General features: G+C 39.5%; 1 protein-coding gene across 4 annotated transcripts in view; it reads left to right on the forward strand.

Moving 5' to 3' along the window:
- aass (aminoadipate-semialdehyde synthase) overlaps positions 1-26073 on the forward strand; it is a 90189-nt gene that overhangs the window by 46744 nt on the left and 17372 nt on the right. For all 4 annotated transcript variants that reach the window (XM_047388664.1, XM_047388673.1, XM_047388681.1 and 1 more), the window contains exons 12-19: positions 125-184; positions 3199-3266; positions 18294-18415; positions 19035-19164; positions 19379-19489; positions 24012-24120; positions 24221-24361; positions 24452-24619. In XM_047388664.1, the coding sequence (XP_047244620.1) occupies positions 125-184; positions 3199-3266; positions 18294-18415; positions 19035-19164; positions 19379-19489; positions 24012-24120; positions 24221-24361; positions 24452-24619 (909 nt within the window). The remainder of the gene's footprint in view (positions 1-124; positions 185-3198; positions 3267-18293; positions 18416-19034; positions 19165-19378; positions 19490-24011; positions 24121-24220; positions 24362-24451; positions 24620-26073) is intronic.

Below are 26073 nucleotides of genomic sequence, written 5' to 3' on the forward strand. Positions count from 1 at the left end.
GTGGAAGAGAGCTGCTGCAGATTGCACTTTGTCATTGAAGTCATATTAAACCTCTGACAGGGATGACTGACATTGTTTGGTTTTCTAATATTTAATTTTATTAATAAACCGAGTGTTGTTACAGCTGCTTTCGGATGCAACCAAATTTCTTAATGAAGAGGAATTCAGCCCACAAGTAAGAGATGTAAGTGATGTCATTTAATTTTTTCTGATATTAGTTATTTGTTTGGTAGGGATTGGAAGATTGTTTATACCAGATATTACTGCAAACTTATTCTGTTACTGTAGGTTTCTGCATTTGGCAGACTGTTTTATCTGGAGCGATTTACAAATGAGGAAAAACTCTTCACTCAGACCAGTTTATGTTTGTAGAAAAAAAGGAATCTGGATCATTGAAAGGAAAACATAAAGGATGGGATGATTCAGGACTTACATGGTAAATGTAGTTTTTAATATGCTGTGGTTTTTTCTTTTGAAGTAATTTTTGTTACAGTGTTACATTTTTGTAGGTTTGCTCCAGCTGTCAGTTTCCAATTCAATTCAGTTTATTTATATAGCACCAATTCACAACATGTTGTCTCAAGGCACTTCACAAAAGTCAGGAACATACATTCCAATTAATCCTAACCATTGAACAGTGCAGTCAGATTCAGTTATTTATTCAAATTGGATAAAAGGTTTTTCTGTCTAAGGAAACCCAGCAGATTGCATCGAGTCAGAGATTTGTAGCATTCACTCCTCCTGGATGAGCATGTAGAGACAGTGAACAGTCACTGGCGTTGACTTTGCAGCAGTCCCTCATACTGAGCATGCATGTACAGGTCCTTCTCAAAATATTAGCATATTGTGATAAAGTTCATTATTTTCCATAATGTCATGATGAAAATTTAACATTCATATATTTTAGATTCATTGCACACTAACTGAAATATTTCAGGTTTTTATTGTCTTAATACGGATGATTTTGGCATACAGCTCATGAAAACCCAAAATTCCTATCTCACAAAAATAGCATATCATTAAAAGGGTCTCTAAACGAGCTATGAACCTAATCATCTGAATCAACGAGTTAACTCTAAACACCTGCAAAAGATTCCTGAGGCCTTTAAAACTCCCAGCCTGGTTCATCACTTAAAACCCCAATCATGGGTAAGACTGCCGACCTGACTGCTGTCCAGAAGGCCACTATTGACACCCTCAAGCAAGAGGGTAAGACACAGAAAGAAATTTCTGAACGAATAGGCTGTTTCCAGAGTGCTGTATCAAGGCACCTCAGTGGGAAGTCTGTGGGAAGGAAAAAGTGTGGCAGAAAACGCTGCACAACGAGAAGAGGTGACCGGACCCTGAGGAAGATTGTGGAGAAGGGCCGATTTCAGACCTTGGGGGACCTGCAGAAGCAGTGGACTGAGTCTGGAGTAGAAACATCCAGAGCCACCGTGCACAGGCGTGTGCAGGAAATGGGCTACAGGTGCCGCATTCCCCAGGTCAAGCCACTTTTGAACCAGAAACAGCGGCAGAAGCGCCTGACCTGGGCTACAGAGAAGCAGCACTGGACTGTTGCTCAGTGGTCCAAAGTACTTTTTCGGATGAAAGCAAATTCTGCATGTCATTCGGAAATCAAGGTGCCAGAGTCTGGAGGAACTGGGGAGAAGGAAATGCCAAAATGCCAGAAGTCCAGTGTCAAGTACCCACAGTCAGTGATGGTCTAGGGTGCCGTGTCAGCTGCTGGTGTTGGTCCACTGTGTTTTATCAAGGGCAGGGTCAATGCAGCTAGCTATCAGGAGATTTTGGAGCACTTCATGCTTCCATCTGCTGAAAAGCTTTATGGAGATGAAGAGTTTATTTTTCAGCACGACCTGGCACCTGCTCACAGTGCCAAAACCACTGGTAAATGGTTTACTGACCATGGTATCACTGTGTTCAATTGGCCTGCCAACTCTCCTGACCTGAACCCCATAGAGAATCTGTGGGATATTGTGAAGAGAACGTTGAGAGACTCAAGACCCAACACTCTGGATGAGCTAAAGGCCGCTATCGAAGCATCCTGGGCCTCCATGAGACCTCAGCAGTGCCACAGGCTGATTGCCTCCATGCCACACCGCATTGAAGCAGTCATTTCTGCAAAAGGATTCCCGACCAAGTATTGAGTGCATAACTGTACATGATTATTTGAAGGTTGACGTTTTTTGTATTAAAAACACTTTTTTTTTTATTGGTCGGATGAAATATGCTAATTTTGTGAGATAGGAATTTTGGGTTTTCATGAGCTGTATGCCAAAATCATCCGTATTAAGACAATAAAAGACCTGAAATATTTCAGTGAGTGTGCAATGAATCTAAAATATATGAATGTTAAATTTTCATCATGACATTATGGAAAATAATGAACTTTATCACAATATGCTAATATTTTGAGAAGGACCTGTAGCGACAGTGGAGAGGAAAAACTCCCTTTTAACAGGAAGAAACCTCCAGCAGAACCAGGCTCAGTGTGAATGGCCATCTGCCACGACCGACTGGGGGTTTGAGAGAACAGAGCAGAGACACAAAGAGAACAAAGAAGCACTGATCCAGGAGTACTTTCTATGAGAAGGAAAAGTAAATGTTAATGGATGTAGCTCCTTTAGTCGTTTCACCTAGAAAGAAAGAACAAATAAACTCTTACCCAGTTTTCAAGGTTAGAGTCTGAAAGAGACATGACACAATGTGTGTGCTCCCGTTTTTGCCGCTGAGTGAGAACCATTTTTCGTAATTCACTTGCAAAGTGAGGACAGTTTGTTGCAGAAAAAGGACATTGTAATGGCCCTCACTTGCTATTTTGCTAGGGGTTAGGTTTAGGACTAAGGTATGAACTGAGTTAAGGTTAGATTTAGGGTTAGGATTAGGGTGAGGCCATAGAAAGGGTTGAAAATAAATGGAAATCAATCAGTCTGTGTGTGTTAGAAGAAGAACCTGTATCTGTATTCTGTAATTTCATACTGGAAGCAGATGGATGTGTGATCTGTGCGCCTGAACAGCTGCCAACATGTTTGCACAGCAGCCCGCGTCTTCAGAGAACAAGTTTAGGGCCGGGTTTTGTTTTTTTTACACTTCTGCATAAAGCTTCATTTAATTTTAAATGATGATGACTGACAATAATAAACCCTTTCCTTTTAGTTTTGATTTAATGCGACCTTTTAAATGTGTTCGTTTCCCCAGGCCATCATCACCTCTAATGGAACACTCACCCCAAAGTTTGAATACATCGAAAAAATGAGAGAGAAAAGGTACGTCTTATTCCTGATCCTGCAGAACATATTTTAGACTGTGCTATGGTACCGTATCCCAGGGCTGTTGCTCTTGGAGAACCTCCAGAACCAGTCAAACTAACTACATGGGAATTTTCTGCTGTCACACAGTTTTAATAAATTTAGCTTTAGGGAAAGGCTAGAGCTGTAGAGCTGTATGGAAGACCCCAGACGGGTCACTGGTCCTCCACTGATAGTAGGATCAGTTGGACATGATTTAGTTCAGCCATTTATGTGCATATGTATCTTCATGTCTGAGCTGCACAGAAAAAAAGGTTTCATTGGAATGAATTCAGCAGCGAGTTAAGATAATCACAGTAGTAATCATAGTAGTGTAAAACATTTAACTTAGCTGTAGATCTCAGGAGTTGGTTTCCTGGCTAATCTACAGCAAGGTTTATCGCAGGACATTAAAATGCAATAAAATAAAAAGTCTGAATTTGGATTACCTTCTTTAGATTGGTTCTCAACAGAAAGCCTGTTGTTTCTAAAAAGAATATGGCAGCATGACTTGGGTTTACAAAGTAGGACCACATTCAATGATTTATGGTTACTCTGCAGCAACAGGAGCTGGTCCCCTTGCTTTCATTGAGTGGACCAGAAACTCCTCCTTATACCAATGAATTATGGAGTCAAATGTGAGACCACCTGTCTATTGAGCTTGGCTCAAACTGGGACAGAATAATAGTCCTAAACCAGTGGCGGATGCTGGTCTTTTAAGGAGGGGAAGCTCAATTTCAGGATCGCTGATTCGCTCATTTCGCTGTCAATCAAAAAGGGATTCAGCCTCAGACAGATCATCCAATCATCATGCAGAAGCTGAGCGTCCGGGCCAGCCGAGGCCAGCCCACTGCCCCATAGACCCCCAGAGACGCTGAGCGTCCGATGGGCGGGACAAAGCCCAGCATTTTTGCTTTGCTATTGAACTCACTGTTTAAAGCACTGTGAAGCTGCGGGAATGAGTGAGAGGAAAGTTGTGTCATTACCAGTGATAAGAAGCTGATTCTGAACAAAACTTGAGCGCGTTGTAGCGCATATTTAGTCAATGACATGTACACACAACAGTATATATTTGATCACTTATTTTTTGATTTTAGGGGAAGCTGAGCTTCCCTTGCAGTCTTAGAGCAATCGCCACTGTCCTAAACACAGAAGCTAATTCATAACCGAATCACCACAGAGGATGGAAAGCCCTGATATTGAGGTAGAAAATGTACTGGTAAAGGTCTCTTTATGAATTATTGAATCATGGGGTGTGCCAGCTTTCCCATTTTGGCTTTATCTTGTTTATGAAATAATGATGTTGAGGCATTTGAACAGTTGATGTTGGATTTAAGTCCTTTAAAACCTGGTGAAGAACAAATCATGTTTAATATGTGCTGATTTGTCTGAAAGATTTTCTCAGTTTTTTGGTGATAGATGCTTCATCTGTCACAGAGTGACAGCATAGCAATTTGTTCTGTATGTCTGACATGTACAGGTCCTTCTCAAAATATTAGCATATTGTGATAAAGTTCATTATTTTCCATAATGTCATGATGAAAATTTAACATTCATATATTTTAGATTTATTGCACAGTAACTGAAATATTTCAGGTCTTTTATTGTCTTAATACGGATGATTTTGGCATACAGCTCATGAAAACCCAAAATTCCTATCTCACAAAATTAGCATATTTCATCCGACCAACAAAAGAAAAGTGTTTTTAATACAAAAAACGTCAACCTTCAAATAATCATGTACAGTTATGCACTCAATACTTGGTCGGGAATCCTATGGCAGAAATGACTGCTTCAATGCGGCGTGGCATGGAGGCAATCAGCCTGTGGCACTGCTGAGGTCTCATGGAGGCCCAGGATGCTTCGATAGCGGCCTTTAGCTCATCCAGAGTGTTGGGTCTTGAGTCTCTCAACGTTCTCTTCACAATATCCCACAGATTCTCTATGGGGTTCAGGTCAGGAGAGTTGGCAGGCCAATTGAGCACAGTGATACCATGGTCAGTAAACCATCTACCAGTGGTTTTGGCACTGTGAGCAGGTGCCAGGTCGTGCTGAAAAATGAAATCTTCATCTCCATAAAGCTTTTCAGCAGATGGAAGCATGAAGTGCTCCAAAATCTCCTGATAGCTAGCTGCATTGACCCTGCCCTTGATAAAACACAGTGGACCAACACCAGCAGCTGACACGGCACCCCAGACCATCACTGACTGTGGGTACTTGACACTGGACTTCTGGCATTTTGGCATTTCCTTCTCCCCAGTCTTCCTCCAGACTCTGGCACCTTGATTTCCGAATGACATGCAGAATTTGCTTTCATCCGAAAAAAGTACTTTGGACCACTGAGCAACAGTCCAGTGCTGCTTCTCTGTAGCCCAGGTCTGGGGAATGCGGCACCTGTAGCCCATTTCCTGCACACGCCTGTGCACGGTGGCTCTGGATGTTTCTACTCCAGACTCAGTCCACTGCTTCCGCAGGTCCCCCAAGGTCTGGAATTGGCCCTTCTCCACAATCGTCCTCAGGGTCCGGTCACCTCTTCTCGTTGTGCAGCGTTTTCTGCCACACCTTTTCCTTCCCACAGACTTCCCACTGAGGTGCCTTGATACAGCACTCTGGGAACAGCCTATTCGTTCAGAAATTTCTTTCTGTGTCTTACCCTCTTGCTTGAGGGTGTCAATAGTGGCCTTCTGGACAGCAGTCAGGTCGGCAGTCTTACCCATGATTGGGGTTTTGAGTGATGAACCAGGCTGGGAGTTTTAAAGGCCTCAGGAATCTTTTGCAGGTGTTTAGAGTTAACTCGTTGATTCAGATGATTAGGTTCATAGCTCGTTTAGAGACCCTTTTAATGATATGCTAATTTTGTGAGATAGGAATTTTGGGTTTTCATGAGCTGTATGCCAAAATCATCCGTATTAAGACAATAAAAGACCTGAAATATTTCAGTTAGTGTGCAATGAATCTAAAATATATGAATGTTAAATTTTCATCATGACATTATGGAAAATAATGAACTTTATCACAATATGCTAATATTTTGAGAAGGACCTGTACAGCTGGGCTGTTAGAGCTCTGGCTGCAGCCTGCATGTCAGTGACTGTGATCCCACAGTGCTGACCCTAAAACTGCAGGTTGGCAGCATTCAGATCGTTCGTTGTGTTGCTCAGAAATTATTGGCTTCCCTTCACTGTTAACAAACTGACCCTCAGAATGTCATAGTTGCTTTAGTTGGGCTTTCCTACCACATGGTTGAATGAATTATTGCTCTTAGTTTGACCAGGCTGAATGATATCTTCTGACAATAACATTTACAGCAGCCATATTGCTCACTATGGTCTTTTTTTACTTTGAATTTAAACTTTTTCAGCTCTTAAGGTTCTGCTGGATGTTTCATTGTTTGACCTCTTGGTACACAGTTAAAGTATAAGCATCTTGGCTTTAATTGCCGTGACGAAACCCATTAGCTTTGATTGTATTACTTTTGAATCGTGTTATTGTGATAACTGTAGCCTCTCTTCCTCCTTTCCCTGGACACTTGATGTCGTGATCAATGCAGTTCATCTAAAATCCATCAGATATTCACTTCTACGAAGTTTGTGTTTATACAATGTGATAGTATGTGAGATTATGGCTGTTTTTAACAGATTTTACTGTTGTTCAGCGTGTGCTGCTAGCTGTCTGAGGCAGCAACGCTTCTGTCGGCTGAAGGAGAGAAGCCTCAGAGTCAGTGGTGTGTTTACAAAATCAGCTCATTTTACGCTCCACAGTGGAAATGTACACATCAGATTGCCAGAGTAAAATACACGATTCCAAGTCTTCTGGGTCTTTTATTGCCAGGCCTTAAGGTACCTCTTTCACTTAGCAATTGCTGCAGGTTGTTGGTGATCTTGTTGTTGGACTAAGTGCAAACACTCCTGGTGTTCTACAGGAAGAATTTTAACTCACCGTATATACAACCAATATTCTGTATTAAGATTAATTTACTCCTCAGAGACCAACTATGAAGAATTAAACCAGAAGCAACGGGAAAGATGTTCAGAAATCACTTCATATATCTACAAATGCAGTATTATAGTGATTAATATTAAGTGCTGTAAAATAACACACCACATGAGTTATATTACTGTTTTAGTTGTGTTCCATTTAATTCACTGACCAATGATGATGAGGATTCTGCAGATTGTTTTGGAGTGACTGATATTTTTGCAACATGATATTTTCCTGCAGAGTAGTTTGCAGCAGTGCCTGGCTAACTTAAGCAGGTTTCCTCTCCATTTTGATATGACTCCTTGATAATTCGGTTCATAACATTTTAGTGTCCTTGCAGCTAATATTGTGGGAATAAGAGTTGCAGAAAAAGTCTTCATAAACTTAGTACTATAAATGTGATAACATAATCAATAGGTCAACAAATAATGCACATGCACGTTTGTTTTGTTTCTAACCTGTTAAAGTTGCAGCTGCACGGCTTGCTTGGGGCAAAAACCACAGGAAATACAGCAACAACAAGTATCTGAATGGCCCGTGATGCCAATCATTTAAGAAAAATACTTGATCTGGAGCTTCAACTGAATGTATCAGAATTTGCTCATACAATAAATAAATTTCAAGGGTGAAACATTAAAGATACAAGTACAACTATAAATAGAAAACTTGTTAAAAAAATGTAAAACTCATACAAACTAAAAAGATAGGAAATAGGGGAAACAGAAGAGCAATAAACAACATGGATGAAGAATAAAGAACATTTAAAAACAGAATAAATTAATAGGATATTAAATTACAGTTGCTAAATTAATTTACTTGTTATATTTCTGTTTATTTTTAATTTTGAGTCCTCCTTACAAAACCAGCTGGCTTGAAAAGATTTCAGGCTTTAAGAGGGACACCTCAGTGGGATCAGTGACCCTAAGACGTAGCCCTCAGTCATATTTAGGCCACCTCCATGACTTGATGAGCTTTCTTCTTACTTGACCCCAAGTATGATTTTTCCAGACAGGCCATGCCGCCAAAATTTTAATCCTTTTAATTAAGTTTTGTTCCTCAAGATATGTAAAGCTCCTGAGGGAACGTTTATCTTCTCTTATTATAATTAAGCTGCCGAGTGCTTGACTGACCTCCAGTCAGTCGTGCTGCTATACATGCATGTGTGTGGTGTCACTTCCAATTAGTCTAGACTTAACAAGTCATGTCTGACTCCTGGGAGGTTTGAGAGGCTTGGAGATGGTAGTTAGGATAATAATGCCACAAGTCACTCTGGGTGATTATATCATAATGTTCTTGTTATTGTTGTCCTGATGCTGAGATAATCCAGAATGCCTAATCGGCCTTTAAATGAATGCAGCACTTTAGAGGGTTTCAGATGTGACAGTATATATCTTAATAATATTGAAAAGAGGTTTTTATTCTTTTTTCCCTTCAAAAGAATTTTTCCATTCTTAGTAACAATAAATGTAAAAATGAGTAGGTTCAGCTTGATTGTTTCATTAATTGGAGTAAGGTTGATTTAACCCTTTAGGCTGTTTTTAGCAGTTTGTCTTGTTTTTCTGCAACATCTGCATATAATTTTCTGCATAAATAGAAAATTAAGAACTAAATGGGCTATCTTTTTTTCTTTTTGTTTTTCTGAATATACAAAGACATTTGTTCTAGGTAAAAAAGCATTTATTTAGTTATTTATATTTAAATATTTAGTTTCTCAAAAAATAATTTCCCAAATACATGACCTAAATTACCCGTCCATCTGTCTGAGCTCTAGTCAAAGTGGTAACAGATTCAGGAGGGAAACCCTGGTACCCGTCTCCCCAGTGAAAGACTACACACTCCTGTTAAAATGCCAGAAAAACTGAGACCATCTCAGTCTTTTCCACATACCTGACTTTACAACTAATGTTCACGATGGCCTATTGCGTATGGATGCCACCTGTCACTGCCTGCTCTGTGCATTTGTTTTTGGCACTTCTTAGTTAAACCATTCAATTCAGTTTCAATTCAATTCAGTTTACTTATATAGCGCCAATTCACAACACATGTTGTCTCAAGGCACTTCACAAAAGTCAGGTACATACAGTCCAGGCTCAGTGTGAATGGCCATCTGCCACGACCGACTGGGGGTTTAAGAGAACAGAGCAGAGACATAAAAAGAACACAGAAGCACTGAACCAGGAGTACTTTCTATGGGAAGGAGAAGTAAATCTTAATGGATGTAGCGCCTTTAGTTGTTTCATCTACAAAGAAAGAACAGATAAACTCTGACCCAGTTTTTAAGGTCAGAGTCTAAAAGAAAGCACATAGAGTTAGTCACAGTAGAATCTCAGTCAGTAGCTATGTCTAGGAGAGAGAAAGGGTTAAACACTGAAAGAGAGGGCCGAGTGGATCACCTGTACAGGGTGAGCATTAAGTTGTTGCCAGCAGAAGCTTGGACAATGCCCCCCTCCAGAAATGTGTCACAGGTAGACACAGAGTCAGGCTAGGTGTAGCTTCTGGGAAGAGAAAAGAGAGAGAACATAAAGTTAGAAGCTGAAATAACAGCAAATAATGCCAAATTAAACCAAGGGAGGCTCTTTGGTTTAATTTAGATCTGCATACTTTAAAGCACAATGTTAGAAAATTGGAGAGAAATGGCGCTCTACACACCTAGAGGATTCCTACTTAATCTGGAAAAATGGCCTACTGTTGTATAAAAAAACACTTCGCCAAGCCAGAACAGCTTATTTCTCATCATTAATTGAAGAGAACAAGAATAATCCTAGGGTTCTCTTTAGTACAGTTGCTAAACGTACACAGAGTCATAGCTCTGTTGATCCATCCATTCCCTTAGCTCTCAGCAGTCATGACTTTATGGGCTTCTTCTTAAATAAAATTGATTCTATTAGAAATAAAATCTTTGACATACTCCCGAAGATGATTACTTCATCCTCAGCAAGTGAGACAACATTAGAAGTTACTGTAGAACTTGATCTGTGTTTGGACTGTTTTGATCCTGTGGAACTTCCTGAGTTATCAGAAGTATTAGCTTAATCTAAACCCTCAACTTGTTTGTTAGACCCAATCCCAACCAAATTATTTAAGGAAGTGTTCCCTCTGATTACCAGCCTCATTCTAGATATGATTAATCTATCCATAGTAAATGGATATGTACCACAGGCTTTTAACGTAGCTGTAATTAAACCTTTACTTAAGAAACCTTCGCTTGATCGAGATGACTTGAAAAATTACAGACCTATATCCAATCTTCCATTCTTATGTAAAATTCTTGAGAAAATAGTTGCTAATCAAATGTGTGAGCATTTACACAGCTATGACCTGTTTGAAGAGTTTCAGTCAGGCTTCAGAGCTCATCATAGCACTGAAACAGCTCTACTGAAAGTCACTAATGATATTGTCATTGCCTTAGATAATGGAAAAGGGAAAGTTTTAAGCCTAGCCTTAAAAGTAGACAGGGTGTGTGCCTCACGGACTAAAATCGGCAGCTGGTTCCACAGGAGAGGAGCCTGATAACTAAAGGATCTGCCTCCCATTCTACTTCTAGAGACTCTAGGAACCACCAGTAAACCTGCAGTCTGTGAACGAAGTGCTTTGTTAGGAACATATGGAACAATCAGATCTCTGATGTATGATGGAGCTAGATCATTAAGGGCTTTATATGTGAGGAGAAGAATTTTAAATTCTATTCTGGATTTAACAGGGAGCCAATGAAGAGAAGCTAAAATAGGAGAAATTTGATTTCTCTTTTTAATTTTCATCAGAACTTTTGCTGCAGCATTTTGAATCAGCTGAAGGCTTTTATCTGCATTTTGTGGACATCCTGATAGTGAAGAATTACAATAGTCCAGCCTTAAAGTAACAAATGCATGGACTAGATTTTCATCGTCACTCCTGGGTAGGATATTTCTAATTTTGGCAATGTTCCGGAGGTGAAAGAAGGAAATCCTAGAAACCTGTTTAATATGGGATTTAAATGACATGTCCTGGTCAAAAATAACACCAAAGTTTTTTACTTTATTACTGGAGGTCAATTTAATGCCATCCAGGTTAAGTGATTGACTAAGCAGTTTCTTTTTTAAAGACTCTGGTCCAAAGACGACAACTTCTGTCTTGTCTGAATTTAGAAGCAGAAAATTTAAAGTCATCCAAGTTTTTATGTCTTCAAGACATGCTTGTAGTCTATCTAACTGGTTGGGCTCATCAGTATTTATGGATAAGTAAAGCTGAGTATCATCAGCGTAACAGTGAAAATGTATCCCATGCTGCCTGATAATTTGACCTATTGGAAGCATATATATAGTAAAGAGAATTGGCCCAACTACTGAACCCTGTGGTACTCCACAATTAACCCTAGAGCTTGAAGATGATTTATCATTTACATGAACAAACTGGAATCTATCAGGCAAAAAAGATTTAAACCAGCCTAGTGCTGTTCCCCTGATCCCCACAGCATATTCCAGCCTTTCTAAGAGAATATTGTGATCGACTGTATCAAATGCAGTACTGAGATCTAACAGGACAAGTACAGACACAAGTCCATTATCTGAGGCCATAAGAATATCATTAGTGACTTTCAGCAGAGCTGTTTCAGTGCTATGATGAGCTCTGAATTTTAGATAAGAACTATTAGCACTATACTGGTGTATGATCGGCAAACTCTTCCGAATATTCAACTACAAGGTTCTGTCAGTTTAATGTTTGATTATGAAGACGAGGACTTTTCCTTCGTTATTGACCGAGGTTCCTGATTACCTCTGCCACTCCAGGTCCACTTTCCTGAAAGAAGCGTCACTGTTGCAGAGGTAAATGCAACGGTAGGCTTGTATGGCTGAAGGCTTGTTCGACACACTTTTTCCCCATATTTAGGGCATCTCAGACTTTGCATGGAGAAATTATTTGACATTTTCCTTCCTGACGATCCATGGAGCCTTCCAACACTTGGTTGATTCTTGACGTCGGTTGGGAAGGGTCATTCCAGCTGTCAAAGCATCAACGGCACTCCCACTCTCTTCGTCACCGCCAGCGAAGGGTGAATCTGATCAATCTGCGATCTCTCTTGTCAGAATCCCTGGAATGCCAAGGCCTTGGTTCCATCAGCTCTTGTCAGGGTTGGCCTGGTGAACAGTCATCCTTAAGGGTTTCTTCACATGAACCTTCTCTTTGTGACAGAGACCTGGGTTAATGTTGGTGTGTCCAGCGTCTTTTCAGTGCTTTTGCCACCCTATTGTATTTATTTTAACTCTCCATGGACATCAGGTTGAGGAGGAGGAATTGTGGCTGTTTTTCGGAGTTTAGATTACTGTAAACAGCTTTCTCCATTATCCTCTTGGTCCAGTTTTGAACTGAACGTGTTTGAGCTTGGCCCGTCAAACCCAATTTTATGTGCCGTTATCTATCAACAACCAACATACAATAGGGACTTTTTAAAGGACGTTTCAGGATTATTAGCAGAGATCATGCCAAAATATGATCGAGTTCTTATCGTTGGAGATTTTAAACTGATGGTTAGGGAATTTTTAAGTTTGATTGACTCTTTTCATTTCACACAGTGGGTGTCTGGGCCTACACAAGTATGTGGCCACACACTGGACCTTGTCTGTTTCAAACCTGATGATTTTTGATACTGTATTTTCTAATCATAAGCCTGTGTGATTTGACATCACTTTGTCCAATAGCCCTGTTAAACCTTGCACACGTGTGTGGAAAAAGGACAAGCTGCGGGTGTCACTCTAAAAATTGCAGGACTGTTGCCGTTGCAATAAGACGAAGTATGCAAAAATAAATTATTTATCAAATATTGTGTCACACTATTACAAGCCAGATGATTTACTTAGAACTTTTGATTATGTTTTAAATGCTCCTCAAAATGCGTATATCGAGCCTTCCCCAGAGGCATATGAGACATTTCTGAACTTCTTTGTGGAAAAGTTGAATTATGTCGAGGCTCTTACAGGTCCTTCTCAAAATATTAGCATATTGTGATAAAGTTCATTATTTTCCATAATGTCATGATGAAAATTTAACATTCATATATTTTAGATTCATTGCACACTAACTGAAATATTTCAGGTCTTTTATTGTCTTAATACGGATGATTTTGGCATACAGCTCATGAAAACCCAAAATTCCTATCTCACAAAATTAGCATATCATTAAAAGGGTCTCTAAACGAGCTATGAACCTAATCATCTGAATCAACGAGTTAACTCTAAACACCTGCAAAAGATTCCTGAGGCCTTTAAAACTCCCAGCCTGGTTCATCACTCAAAACCCCAATCATGGGTAAGACTGCCGACCCGACTGCTGTCCAGAAGGCCACTATTGACACCCTCAAGCAAGAGGGTAAGACACAGAAAGACATTTCTGAATGAATAGGCTGTTCCCAGAGTGCTGTATCAAGGCACCTCAGTGGGAAGTCTGTGGGAAGGAAAAAGTGTGGCAGAAAACGCTGCACAACGAGAAGAGGTGACCGGACCCTGAGGAAGATTGTGGAGAAGGGCCGATTCCAGACCTTGGGGGACCTGCGGAAGCAGTGGACTGAGTCTGGAGTAGAAACACCCAGAGCCACCGTGCACAGGCGTGTGCAGGAAATGGGCTACAGGTGCCGCATTCCCCAGGTCAAGCCACTTTTGAACCAGAAACAGCGGCAGAAGCGCCTGACCTGGGCTACAGAGAAGCAGCACTGGACTGTTGCTCAGTGGTCCAAAGTACTTTTTTCGGATGAAAGCAAATTCTGCATGTCATTCGGAAATCAAGGTGCCAGAGTCTGGAGGAAGACTGGGGAGAAGGAAATGCCAAAATGCCAGAAGTCCAGTGTCAAGTACCCACAGTCAGTGATGGTCTGGGGTGCCGTGTCAGCTGCTGGTGTTGGTCCACTGTGTTTTATCAAGGGCAGGGTCAATGCAGCTAGCTATCAGGAGATTTTGGAGCACTTCATGCTTCCATCTGCTGAAAAGCTTTATGGAGATGAAGATTTCATTTTTCAGCACGACCTGGCACCTGCTCACAGTGCCAAAACCACTGGTAAATGGTTTACTGACCATGGTATCACTGTGCTCAATTGGCCTGCCAACTCTCTTGACCTGAACCCCATAGAGAATCTGTGGGATATTGTGAAGAGAACGTTGAGAGACTCAAGACCCAACACTCTGGATGAGCTAAAGGCCGCTATCGAAGCATCCTGGGCCTCCATAAGACCTCAGCAGTGCCACAGGCTGATTGCCTCCATGCCACGCCGCATTGAAGCAGTCATTTCTGCAAAAGGATTCCCGACCAAGTATTGAGTGCATAACTGTACATGATTATTTGAAGGTTTACGTTTTTTGTATTAAAAACACTTTTCTTTTATTGGTCGGATGAAATATGCTAATTTTGTGAGATAGGAATTTTGGGTTTTCATGAGCTGTATGCCAAAATCATCCGTATTAAGACAATAAAAGACCTGAAATATTTCAGTTAGTGTGCAATGAATCTAAAATATATGAATGTTAAATTTTCATCATGACATTATGGAAAATAATGAACTTTATCACAATATGCTAATATTTTGAGAAGGACCTGTATATCCCCCCCTGCTTATGACTCTTTATTCTCTGCCCCTTGCTCTGCTGCTTTCTACCAGTTTGAGCCTGTGATTTTATCTTTATTGTTTGGGGTTGTTGATCACCTGAAGCCCTCAGGTTTCCCGACTGATGTTGTTCTACCATGATTGTTTAAAGAGGTCATTTCTGTTCTCGGTCCATCAGTTTGGGCTCTTATTAACAGCATTCTGGCCACAGGTGTGGTTCCTAAAATGTTTAAACAGGCAACAGTGCAACCACTGATCGATAAATGGACAGTGGACCATAACATTCTGACATCCCACTTAGAGCATTGTGTAGGCATTCAGGGTACTGCACCAGAGTGGTACAGATCTGACCCGGCTAAGAGAACCTTTTGTGTTGGACTAAATGACTGCAGATCCACCTTTGTTCCATTCTGCTATTTTCCCTGTGTCTTCTGCCACTTGGCTCCTTTTTCAGAAAGCATAAGATTGCTTTTCATTGTTATGCAGATGATACTCAGGTTTATTTGCCCCTAAAACATGGTAAATGACTACTCTACACAAGGTTAAAATTTATGTTTGAGGATTTAAAAGCTTTGATGCATTTTGCCCTTTAAAATTGAAATCAAAATAAGACTGAGGTGATGATGTTTAGTCTGGATGTCACTGGTGGGTCTTCTTGTTTAGACGTTGGCTGTCTGACAGATTACAGAAAACAGCAGCAGTAAAATCCAGTTCTCCTCACCTGAGGCAACTGGCCAAAATAAAAAGCACCTTGTCAAAATACGACTTCAAAACAGTAATCCATGCCTTGTTACAACTTGGCTGGATTACTGTAATTCTTTGTACCTTGGAGTTAGTAATTCATCCTTATCATGCCTCTAGTTTGTGCAAAACGTTGCTACGTGGCTTTTAACGCGAACATGGAGGAGAAAGCATATTACTTCCATTTTATCCTATCTGCACTCGTTGCCTATCCATTTTAGAGTTCATTTTAAAACTCTTGTTTGTTTTTAAGTCTTTAAATTGACTTCCCCTCCCCACCTCTGTAAACTACTGCACTTACACTCCCCTTCTTGGTCACTCAGATCAGCCGTTGCTGGAGGTGCAGAGGACATGGTGGAAGATGAAGGGAGATCGGGTTTTTGCTGCTGAAGCTCCCAAATAATGGAACACTTTGCGAGTGCAAATTAGAAAAGCCAATTTACCAGCTATTTTTAAATCTGCTCTTAAGATCCACCTTTTCTCTTTGGCTTTTGAAAATAAAACTTTTAAAAGTTTTATTTTTAGTTTTTCCTGTCTGCCATATTTTCTTGTTGCTACTTTCAATTGGATTTTATTTAATGTTTTGTTCAATTTTTTAATCATTATCATTGTTCAGCACTTTAGTCAGAGCTTCCTGTTTTAAAGTGCTTAATAAAAAAGTTGTTTTGACACATAATATGACATGTCTTTTTTATTTGAAATGTCACAGTTGTCTTTATGATGCCGAGGTGCAAACTATATATAACACTTTGGATCGTGTTGTTCCTTTCTCTTGACTGATGCATTTGTGCAATAAGAGCCTTTGGAGCTTTGGCCATCTGTGTGCAATCAGTGGTTTTAGCTAAAGGATGCAAATGTGTGAAAGATTTTCCTAGAACTACTAAACTGTAGTTCTTGTTGACCAGCTGTTCTATAATTAAGGGCCTGCATGTGCCCAATAAGACTGAATGCAGAAACTGAATGAAAAGCTGTGCATACATTTTAGTTTAAGAGTTTGTACTATTATGCAGCTATGTAAAATTTTTATTTTTTTAAATTTTTCAACCTGATTAATTTGTATGTTGTTTAGTTAAATTGGCCAGGATATAAACTATATGGCCAAAAGCATGACTGTGCACCAGCATGTAAAGCAAGCTCTGTAAGGACATGGATGAACAAATTTGGTTTGGGAGAACTTGAGTGGCCTTTACAGAGTCCTTCCTTAAACCTGATAAAACACCTCTAAAATGAATTGGAGCAGAGACTGAGAGCCAGCCCTTCCTGCCCAACATTAGTGTCTGATCTCAAAATGTGCGTCTGGAAAAGGGTTAAAACCTCTCTTAAACACACTCCTAATCCCTGTGGACAACCATCCCAAAAGATTTGAAGCTGTCAAAGTCGCAAAGTGTGGAGCAACATCACTTTAAACCCTATGAATGGGATGTCACTGGTGTTTGTGTAAAGTAGATGAGTGAATACTTGTTGGTATACCATGTCACAATATCTGTTAGAAGTGGAGGGAGGGAGGGAGGGAGGGAGGGAGATTATGGATATGTTACACTGTTGGTGGAAAAAGTTTTACAAGTTTTGTCATTCTATACATGACAACAAACTGACATTTTAACAGGGTGTGAACACCTTAGAGTGTGATTGTTTAAACAGCCTCCAACATGTTCTGGATGTGAACTGGGTGCTCCTGTACAACTCAAAAAATTGGAATATCATGAAAAAGTTCAGTATTTTTTGTCACTCATTTCAGAAAATGAATCGCATACATTGTAGAGATTCATCACACATAGTGAAATATTTATTGTAGCTTTGATAATTATGGGTTATAGATGATAAAAACCCCAAAATTCTGTGTCTTAGAAAATTATTACAGAAATATTGGGACATCACTAGCTTTTAGATTTTAAACAATCTACTTTAAAAGAAACCGGTTGAGATCTTAATGTCTGCTGCAGGAAGTTTGGTTGATTTCACTTTTATCTGTCTAGTTCCAGTCACTCACATTCCATGAGGATGTTTAGATTTTTCTATTACTACTTATCAAAAAAACAAAACAAAAGAGAACACTTAAAATATAATGTAGCTTTATTTAAAAAACTCTGTTTCCTTGTTCTTTTTAAAAAAAAATTTAACTACTGGCAGGAAATAAAACAGTTACAATATTTTATGAGAATATATTAATATTAATATTTATTTTAGAGAAAAAGAAAATGGGAATAAACATTGCCACATGATAATTAAATATTTTTACCAGATGGAGAAGAGATTGAACCAGTAGTGGAAAATTGTTCTGCATTTCTTCATGCTTGTACTCCAACTTATTTGCACTCTTTTAACAGTACTGCAAATGGATTTAGCGTGTTCATGTTCATTTTATTTGGCCTTTAGTTTGTATTGAAACAGATGCTATCTGGGACACAGGAATTTTAATTTAAAATTGTAACATAATTATCGAAAACATTTAATAAAAGAACAACATTGCTTTCTTGTCCATATTGCCCAGCCCTAATCTTAGCACAACCTAATATCTTTAATACCACATTATATTTGGTTACTATGAAACTATTATTCTTCGCTTCATACATACACCAGAATGTTCCATGGTCCAATGTGTGTGTGTTAGAGAAACACACATTGGACCTGACTGAGCTCTCAATCCACAAGGACTTATTGAGTGTGTGTGTGTGTGTGTGTGTGTGTGTGTGTGTGTGTGTGTGTGTGATGTTTAGGGAAAAGGCCCAGATCCTGAAGAAAACTGGCATGAAGAGAGTTCTGCTGCTCGGCTCTGGGTACGTCTCTGGGCCTGTTGTTGAGTATCTGACCCGAGATGAGAGGACACAGGTCACTGTTGGTGAGTATATAAGACATTTGTGTCTTTAACACTTGAGGCCCAACCCACTACTCTTACCTGTACCTCAGCTTTCCTTGGTAAGGTGTCACATATAATCAGTTTCAAGGTTCAGTCTAAGTCAGACTGTTGTGGTTAAAACAATAGTGTGTGCTTACCTTCACTCACTCTGGTGAATGCTTGCTAACATTTATTCCCTGTTCTACAAGGACCAGCTCATTCACATCCCCATCACCAAGGGAACTGAATTACATCCCAACCAGAACAGAGCTTATTACGGTTTTTCTCACTAAATGTATTTATCATATAAATACACTGATAATAATACTGAATACACAGTAATACTAAATGTACTACATGAGTAGGAAAGAATATTTCCCAGAGAAATAGAACAACAGTTTGCTAAATTTATGTCTTAAACAATCATTTTACTGCTCAATCATAACATTAATAATCACAGACTGCATTTAAGACTGTGTATTGTGTGTACTTTGTCCATGTGTTCAGCTCATTTATATGTTTTAAGTGTTTGTTGGTCAGGATAACTAGCATGTTCTTGTGAGGATATTTTTGGACCACATTCCTCTGAGTGTGTGCTTCTTCTGCTTTATTTTTCATTTAGCGTCTGTGCTTCTGAAACAGGCTGAGGAGCTGGCAGCCAAGTATCCCAACACGATCCCTATCATGTTGGATGCCAGCAACCAGGAGGGACACCTGGATTCTCTGGTCAAAGACCATGACCTGGTCATTAGGTACCAAGCCCATGTTCACATTGTACCAAAACATAATGCAATCAGACGCTTTTCCATTCAGAGACATTTTTCTGTCTGTTTTTAGCTACATTACTTTGTGTGCAATTATGTCTGACGGTGACCTATGCCTACCCTGCCAGACTAAGTTAATATACTCTCAGCTTGAGGTTCAAATAAAAATGTCATCCTTTCAAACTTTCCATCTGTTTCCCAGCATGCTGCCTTATTCTTTCCATCCCCTCATCGCCAAACACTGCATCAGGAGGAAGGTGAACATGGTGACAGCCAGCTACCTGAGTCCTGCTATGACAGAGCTGCAGAGCAGGTGACGAACATGAACCATGTCAAGACTTAAATTACTTTTCTAAGAGCTGATAAACTGTTTCTGTGTCTTTTTATATGTACTTCATAAATAGAAAGAGAAAAACAACTTCTTAAATTTGACCCATATTTGTCTCAAACATACCTGGTTTATGTTCAAGACTATGACCATGGAAACTTTCTAAAAATTTTACCAGTACATTTAAATATCAGTTTTATCTGGTACTTGCGATCATAATTAATTTTGGCTAAAGCTGAAAACAGAGGATCGGGGCCTGTATTCACAAAGATTCCCAGAGATCTCCTATCTTAGCCTAAAAATCCCTGCCAAGGACTCTCCTCGTGATTCTGTTTGCTGCTGAGAGTGACTCTGAGCGAGGAGAAGACAGAAATTCCTATCTTACTAGGTGTGGTTGACCCCGTTGCTAGGTGTGGGTGACCCTGTTGCTAGGTGTGACGCTATCTTCTAAGCGCTGTGATTGGTTGTTACAAAAAAGCAAATAAACTCCTTGTAATCAATGGAATTTAAACTGGATTCTGAAATGTTTAAATCATGATGATAAAACTCAGCAATATTAAATTAATTGTCACACAGCACCAACTTGTTTGAACATAGCTTATTTAAATGCACGTCATCGTTTTAATTTGCTTATTATTATGTTTACACACTACGCTGGTTATTTTCCTACTTCATCTATTTGAGTTGTTTGGAGTAGTATGGAGTCAGGTATTTAAAATTATTAGATATGTGGCATAGTGGATATATTTGACAGAGAAAGGGATGAAGGTCGGGGCCTGTATTCACAAAGAATCCTAAGACTAAAATTTGCTCATAGTGACGTGATTCTAAATAAAAATTTTAGAATTTCTAGTTTTTTCTTAGAATTTTCCCTCGTTAAGATAAAAGTGATTCATGAAGCATCTTAGGGGTTAGGGGTTTTCTTAAGGCCTAACGTGAGGACTTGTTAAGAGTAGTGAGGAGGACTTTTAGTGAGCTTAAGAGTGTCTTAAGCAGAGAAGATGGTGGAAAGACCGGGAGAAACGAGAGATATTCTCCTACAATAAACAACAGTGTACAGTGTCTATCTGCTCTGATGACCGCTTTGATCTCTTGGCGTTCTCTCCATGAGCTTCATGAGGAGGTCACCTGAAATGGGTTTCCAATGAGCCTTAAAAGAACTTCTGAGAGGTTCATTGAGAAACGACCAGAGGTTAATATTTCAGTCATTACATCAAAGGGCGGCTACTTTAAGGATTCTGAAATATAACATATTTAACGTTCTTTACTATTTTTCGATTACTACATAATTCCATGTGTTCATTCAGTTTTGATGCCTTCAGTGAGAACCTACGTATAATGTAAATAGTCATAAACATAAGGAAAACTAAAACTTTTGACCGGTAGTGTATATATATCATTTTATATATAAAATAGATGTAGTAGGATAGATAATAAGCTAATCAAAATAATGACAAGCTTGTTAATAAGCTTGTTCAAGCATGTTGATGCTGTGGGACAATTAATTTAACCTTGCTAAGTTTTATCATCATGAGTTACACATTTCAGAATCCAGTCTAAATTCTGTCATGGGTTAATTTCTCTCCATTGATTACTAGGAGCGCATTTGTTTTTCTTAGAAGACACCTAACAACAGGTCAACCACACCTCCTCTCTAAGATAGGAATTTCTGCCGTCTCCTCGTTCAGTCGCTCTCAGCAGTGAACTGAATCACTCTTAAGCTAGGAGCCCTTCCCAATAATCTTTAAGTTGGGAGCTCTCTGAAAATCTTTGTGAATACGGACCCAGAACTGCCAGGTCCTGGGGAGGACAAAACCACAGAGAAGCTTCATAAATGTAGTGAAGGATGCTGAGATGGGGGAGGAGATGATAAGTTGCAGAGAAACATTAAGACAGAAGCTGACAGAAGAAATGAATGTTTACACATAATGTCACCCAAATATTCATAATGTCGTATGTTGACATGTTATTTTTCTGTTGCGTTTTCATTTATAAAGGTGCTCCTTTTAATTAAAAACTGTTCGAGACCAATATCTCATCTTTTACATTATGAAATGCATGAGAGGGATTTTATTCTGCTCATAAAAACTTTACTGGTATTTAAGTACAGTTTTATCAAAGTAACTGTACTTTTACTTGAGTATATAATTTTTGTACTCTTTCCACCTCTGAAAGGCAGATGTACGAAAGATGCTGAGTTTTAAGATAATAAATGGTGGAGCAGGAAAGAGTCAGTTGCTGCAGAGGTAACTCATAGAGTGAACAATGTAGGCGTACAAATACAGCAGCTTTCCAGTTTTTCTTCTTGTTGTGATTATGAATCTGAGAATATTATTTAATATTAATATTTTATCAAATAATATTTTGGTCTGTTAAGGGTTATCCTGTGAATACCAGCCCAGTAAGGCGATGGTATTAGGACAAAATAGAAAGGTGTGAGCCAAGCTCTGACTATATTGAACAGCAAAAACATGGAATGAATTCACACAATTTCTTAAAATACAAGAATTTATTAACAAAAATAAGTCAACTCAAAGTCAAACATATTTCAATCAACAAACTCTTTACTATGCTAAAACAATATAAACAAGTTGATTAAAGATGATTGAAAACCATGACCTAAAGAGTGATGCAACATTACCATGTAATATTTATGTTTGAAAACCAAGGATTATCTTGAAGAATCTGGAGGTGAAGTTAAGTTAGTCTTGGAACCAACTGAGGCAATAATTGGTATACCTTTAGACAACCATTCACAATGCAAGATCAGATAAAATATTATTTTAATAAAATAATGTTTTAAGAATGATCTGCTGAATAAAACCAACCTTCTGGATGACTAATTCTCAACTGGGTCTCATTAGCTGCCTTTATTTATTAAAATAATACTTAAGTAAATATTATTAAGGGAATATTTTGGAAAAGAGCCAAATCTTTCTGGAGAAATGGGGCTTAATGGTGTTTACTTAGTTATCAAATTTAGTAAAATAATGTTTAGGGACTATTATTCACTAGCTTGAAAACTAACAACCTTTGTTAAATATTCCCTAGCAGACAAGCACGTGTTCTTGGCTTGTTAGCAGTGAAAGCTAACAAAGGAAGCTGATAGCTTAGCACAAGAATCGAACACACACCTTTAAAATACCGTTAATAAAAGGGTTAAAATGCATGAGCGCGGACGGCGCGTTATGGTCGATTTTCTGTTTAAAATCACCCTTCAAGTAAAGTTTGTCTTAACTTTAAAAACATACAAACAAAACCAAACTTCATAAATTGAAAAATGTTCAGATCATTTCAATCTAAATCTTTCTCCATTACTCTGCCCAAACATCAAACCTCATATGAACGTGTTGAGGAGTTGTCTGGGTGACGATGAAGTTTGAAGAAAAGTCCACAGTCAACAAACGGTAACCTCAGTAGCTGTGGGGGGGTTGAAGGTGTGGCCGCTCTGTGAACAAAGGGTTAGCTTCCAGCTAACCTCCGTAGCTGTGGATGAAAGACTGCTCGTTGTGTCCGCCAACCAACTGAATATTACCGTAACCACGGTGATGCGGCTCCTGTTGTCGTCCTTTCAGACTCTGCTTGTAGAGACAGCGTCTCTGCAGGAGATTTTCTGGAACAGTTTGCTTCTGCAGGCCTCAGAGACAAAGTAAAGCAATGCTTATACCTTAATTTCCCCTCTTTATAAATGAAATCACCTGGTACACAAACAGTGATTCACTCGTACTTGACTTTGCATATGATCGCGTGATCTTATGACACCCTTGGATCCAGTTTGAAGAGTTTGTCTTTTTGCCAGCAAAGAGACAGTAGCGCGCTGTCTTACCTGCCAGCCTCGCACAGAGTCCAGATGGTAGAGAAAGGACCATTGGAAAGGTGGGGGTTTTATATGGCCAGTGGCATCATGGGATGTCCGCTTCTACCCCCCTTTCCCCTTCTGAAGTTGTGCTGAATGTCGGTTAAATGCAATTTAATTTGAAAGTTCCAGAGACGTTTGTACTGCAGTTTCAATGTTGAAATCCATGGCTGTGGTCCCAACAATCTCATTTATTTTGTACTAGTTAAGTTATTTTGTTGACCGACAAGAAACTATATGTTTACATATTAAGCCTAGTTTACATTATAGGCTGAATATGTATACATATATAATGCTGTAGTTTTTTTGGCCATCTGAGAATAAAAATTGTCACATTAGCCCTGTAACTGTCTGTATATATATATTTATAGACCTATATTTCAAAATTTCAACCCAGCAGTTGAAAGTGGCCCAGTCTGTCAGAATCTCCCGGTCCACTATTTTCTCCCCAGTCCGGCCCTGGAAACAAACAACTGCTACTAAACAGACACCAGTTTACCCCTGGAAGCATTTCGCGGGGGAAAAAACCTTTTGCTGAATTATTTTAAAGATGTTAGGCTTGGAATAAAACACAGTGTCATGGGAATATTAGAGTTTAAAACCTAAAGGTTTGAGAGTATTTCTGTGTGTGTGTGTGTGTGTGTGTGTTAGGGTGGAGGAGGCAGGTATCACCATTGTGAATGAGATGGGACTGGATCCAGGAATAGATCACATGCTGGCCATGGAGTGTATCGACCAGGCCAAAGCTGATGGCTGCACTGTGAGTCCACTCACACTGTGAGAGAGTGAAAATATTTGATCTGCCAACATACTGATGGTCCATATGCTCCTGCCAACATATAAATGACTATGTTGTTTAGGTGGAGTCCTACAGCTCGTTCTGTGGTGGGCTTCCTGCTCCTGAGTGTTCAGACAATCCTCTTCGCTACAAGTTCAGCTGGAGTCCATATGGTGTCCTTCTAAACACCATCCGCCAAGTTGTGTTCCTCAGAGATAGTGAGGTATCGAAGCATCAGAGGGCCATAAAAAGTGCCTGCTACTGCAGTTTGTCTGAAGGAGAAGCCTAATGAGAGGCTCTTTGTCTCTTTAAGGTGGTGAATATCCCAGCGGGTGGGGCTCTGATGGATTCTGCCACAACAATGGATTTCTTTCCAGGTTTCAACCTAGAGGGATATCCCAACCGCGACAGCACCAAGTACGCCGAGCCGTACGGCATCCAGACCGCACACACAATCATTAGAGGAACCCTGCGCTTCAAGGTACAGCCTTTACACAAATGAGACATGAAGTATCGTTCAAAGTGTCATCATTAGGAGAATTGAAGTAACATTTTCTTGACTTAACTTTTTAGAACACAGTATTGTTTTAGAATATTGACCACAGTGGTAACATAAATAATGTTAAACAAAATGTCTTAGTGGTGGGTTTATGGTTTCTCTGAGAACGTTTAAGATTTCAATTCAATTCTAAGATACTTTATTATTCCCAAAGAGAAATTAAATGTTGTTGTAGCTCATATTATCCAGGTTTCCTCAAAGAGCCGATGTAGATGCTGATGGCTGTTGTTGTACAACAGTCTGATGAAGAGGATGCTCAGGGATCTCCATAATGTTCTTCATTTTATGAAGCATCCTTCTTTGCGCAATGATCTCCAGAGGATCCAGAGGTGTCCCCAGAACAGAGCCAGCCTTCTTTATCAGCTTGTTGAGCTTTTTTAAATCCCTGGCTCTAATGCTGCTACCCCAACAGATGATGCCAGAAGAGATCACACTCTCCACAACAGACCTATATAAGATATGCAGCATCTTGCTGCAAACACCAAAGGTCCTAAGCTTTCTCAAGAAGTACAGTCTGCTCTGTCCCTTCTTGTAGATGGCTTCACAGTTGCATCTCCACTCCAGTCTGGTGTCCAGGTGAACACCGAGGTATTTATACTCCTCCACCATCTCCACCTCTTCTCCCATGATGGAAACAGTGTTTGACCTATTCCTGTTTCCCTTAAAATCTACAATCATCCCCTTTGTTTTATTCACATTCAAGATAAGATGATTGTTTCCACACCAGCTCCCACTAGCGGTCCACCAGCTCCCTGTACTCAGCTTCTTGTCTATCTCTCATCCACCCCACAACTGCAGAATCATCCGAGTATTTCGGCAGATGACAGGAGTCTGTCTTGTACTGGAAGTCTGAGGTGTACAGAGTGAAAAGGAATTCAATTCAGTTCAATTCAGTTTTATTTTTATAGTGCCAATTCACAACACGTGTCGTATCAAGGCACTTTACAAAGTCATTTCAAACGAATCATGCAGATTTCAAGTCAGGATGCTGAGCTTGTTTCTGAACTGAACCTATTGAAGAATGTGTTTAGTTCATTGGCTCTGTCCAGACATCCATCTTCCGATCTTTCTTCTGCTTGAAGCCTGAGATCTTCTTCATTCTTGACCACACATCTCTGATATTGTTTTGCTGGAACTTGCTCTCCAGCTTCTTGTACACCTCATTGCTGTCTCCTATCTTGACTTTAAGTTGCTTCTCGGCCCCTAATAGGAGATAGTTGTAAAATCTATGTGCTTATACGTGACAGAAAGAACAAAGCCAAAAGGATAAGAGACAGTAATAAACAATCAACAAAAGCCATAAACTGTCAGGTACAACCACACATAGAGTTAATATCAGCAACTAAGTCATGTAAACTGGCTTTACTGAACATTAG

This window comes from Girardinichthys multiradiatus, chromosome 2, assembly GCF_021462225.1.
Source record: "Girardinichthys multiradiatus isolate DD_20200921_A chromosome 2, DD_fGirMul_XY1, whole genome shotgun sequence".
NCBI lineage: Eukaryota > Metazoa > Chordata > Actinopteri > Cyprinodontiformes > Goodeidae > Girardinichthys > Girardinichthys multiradiatus.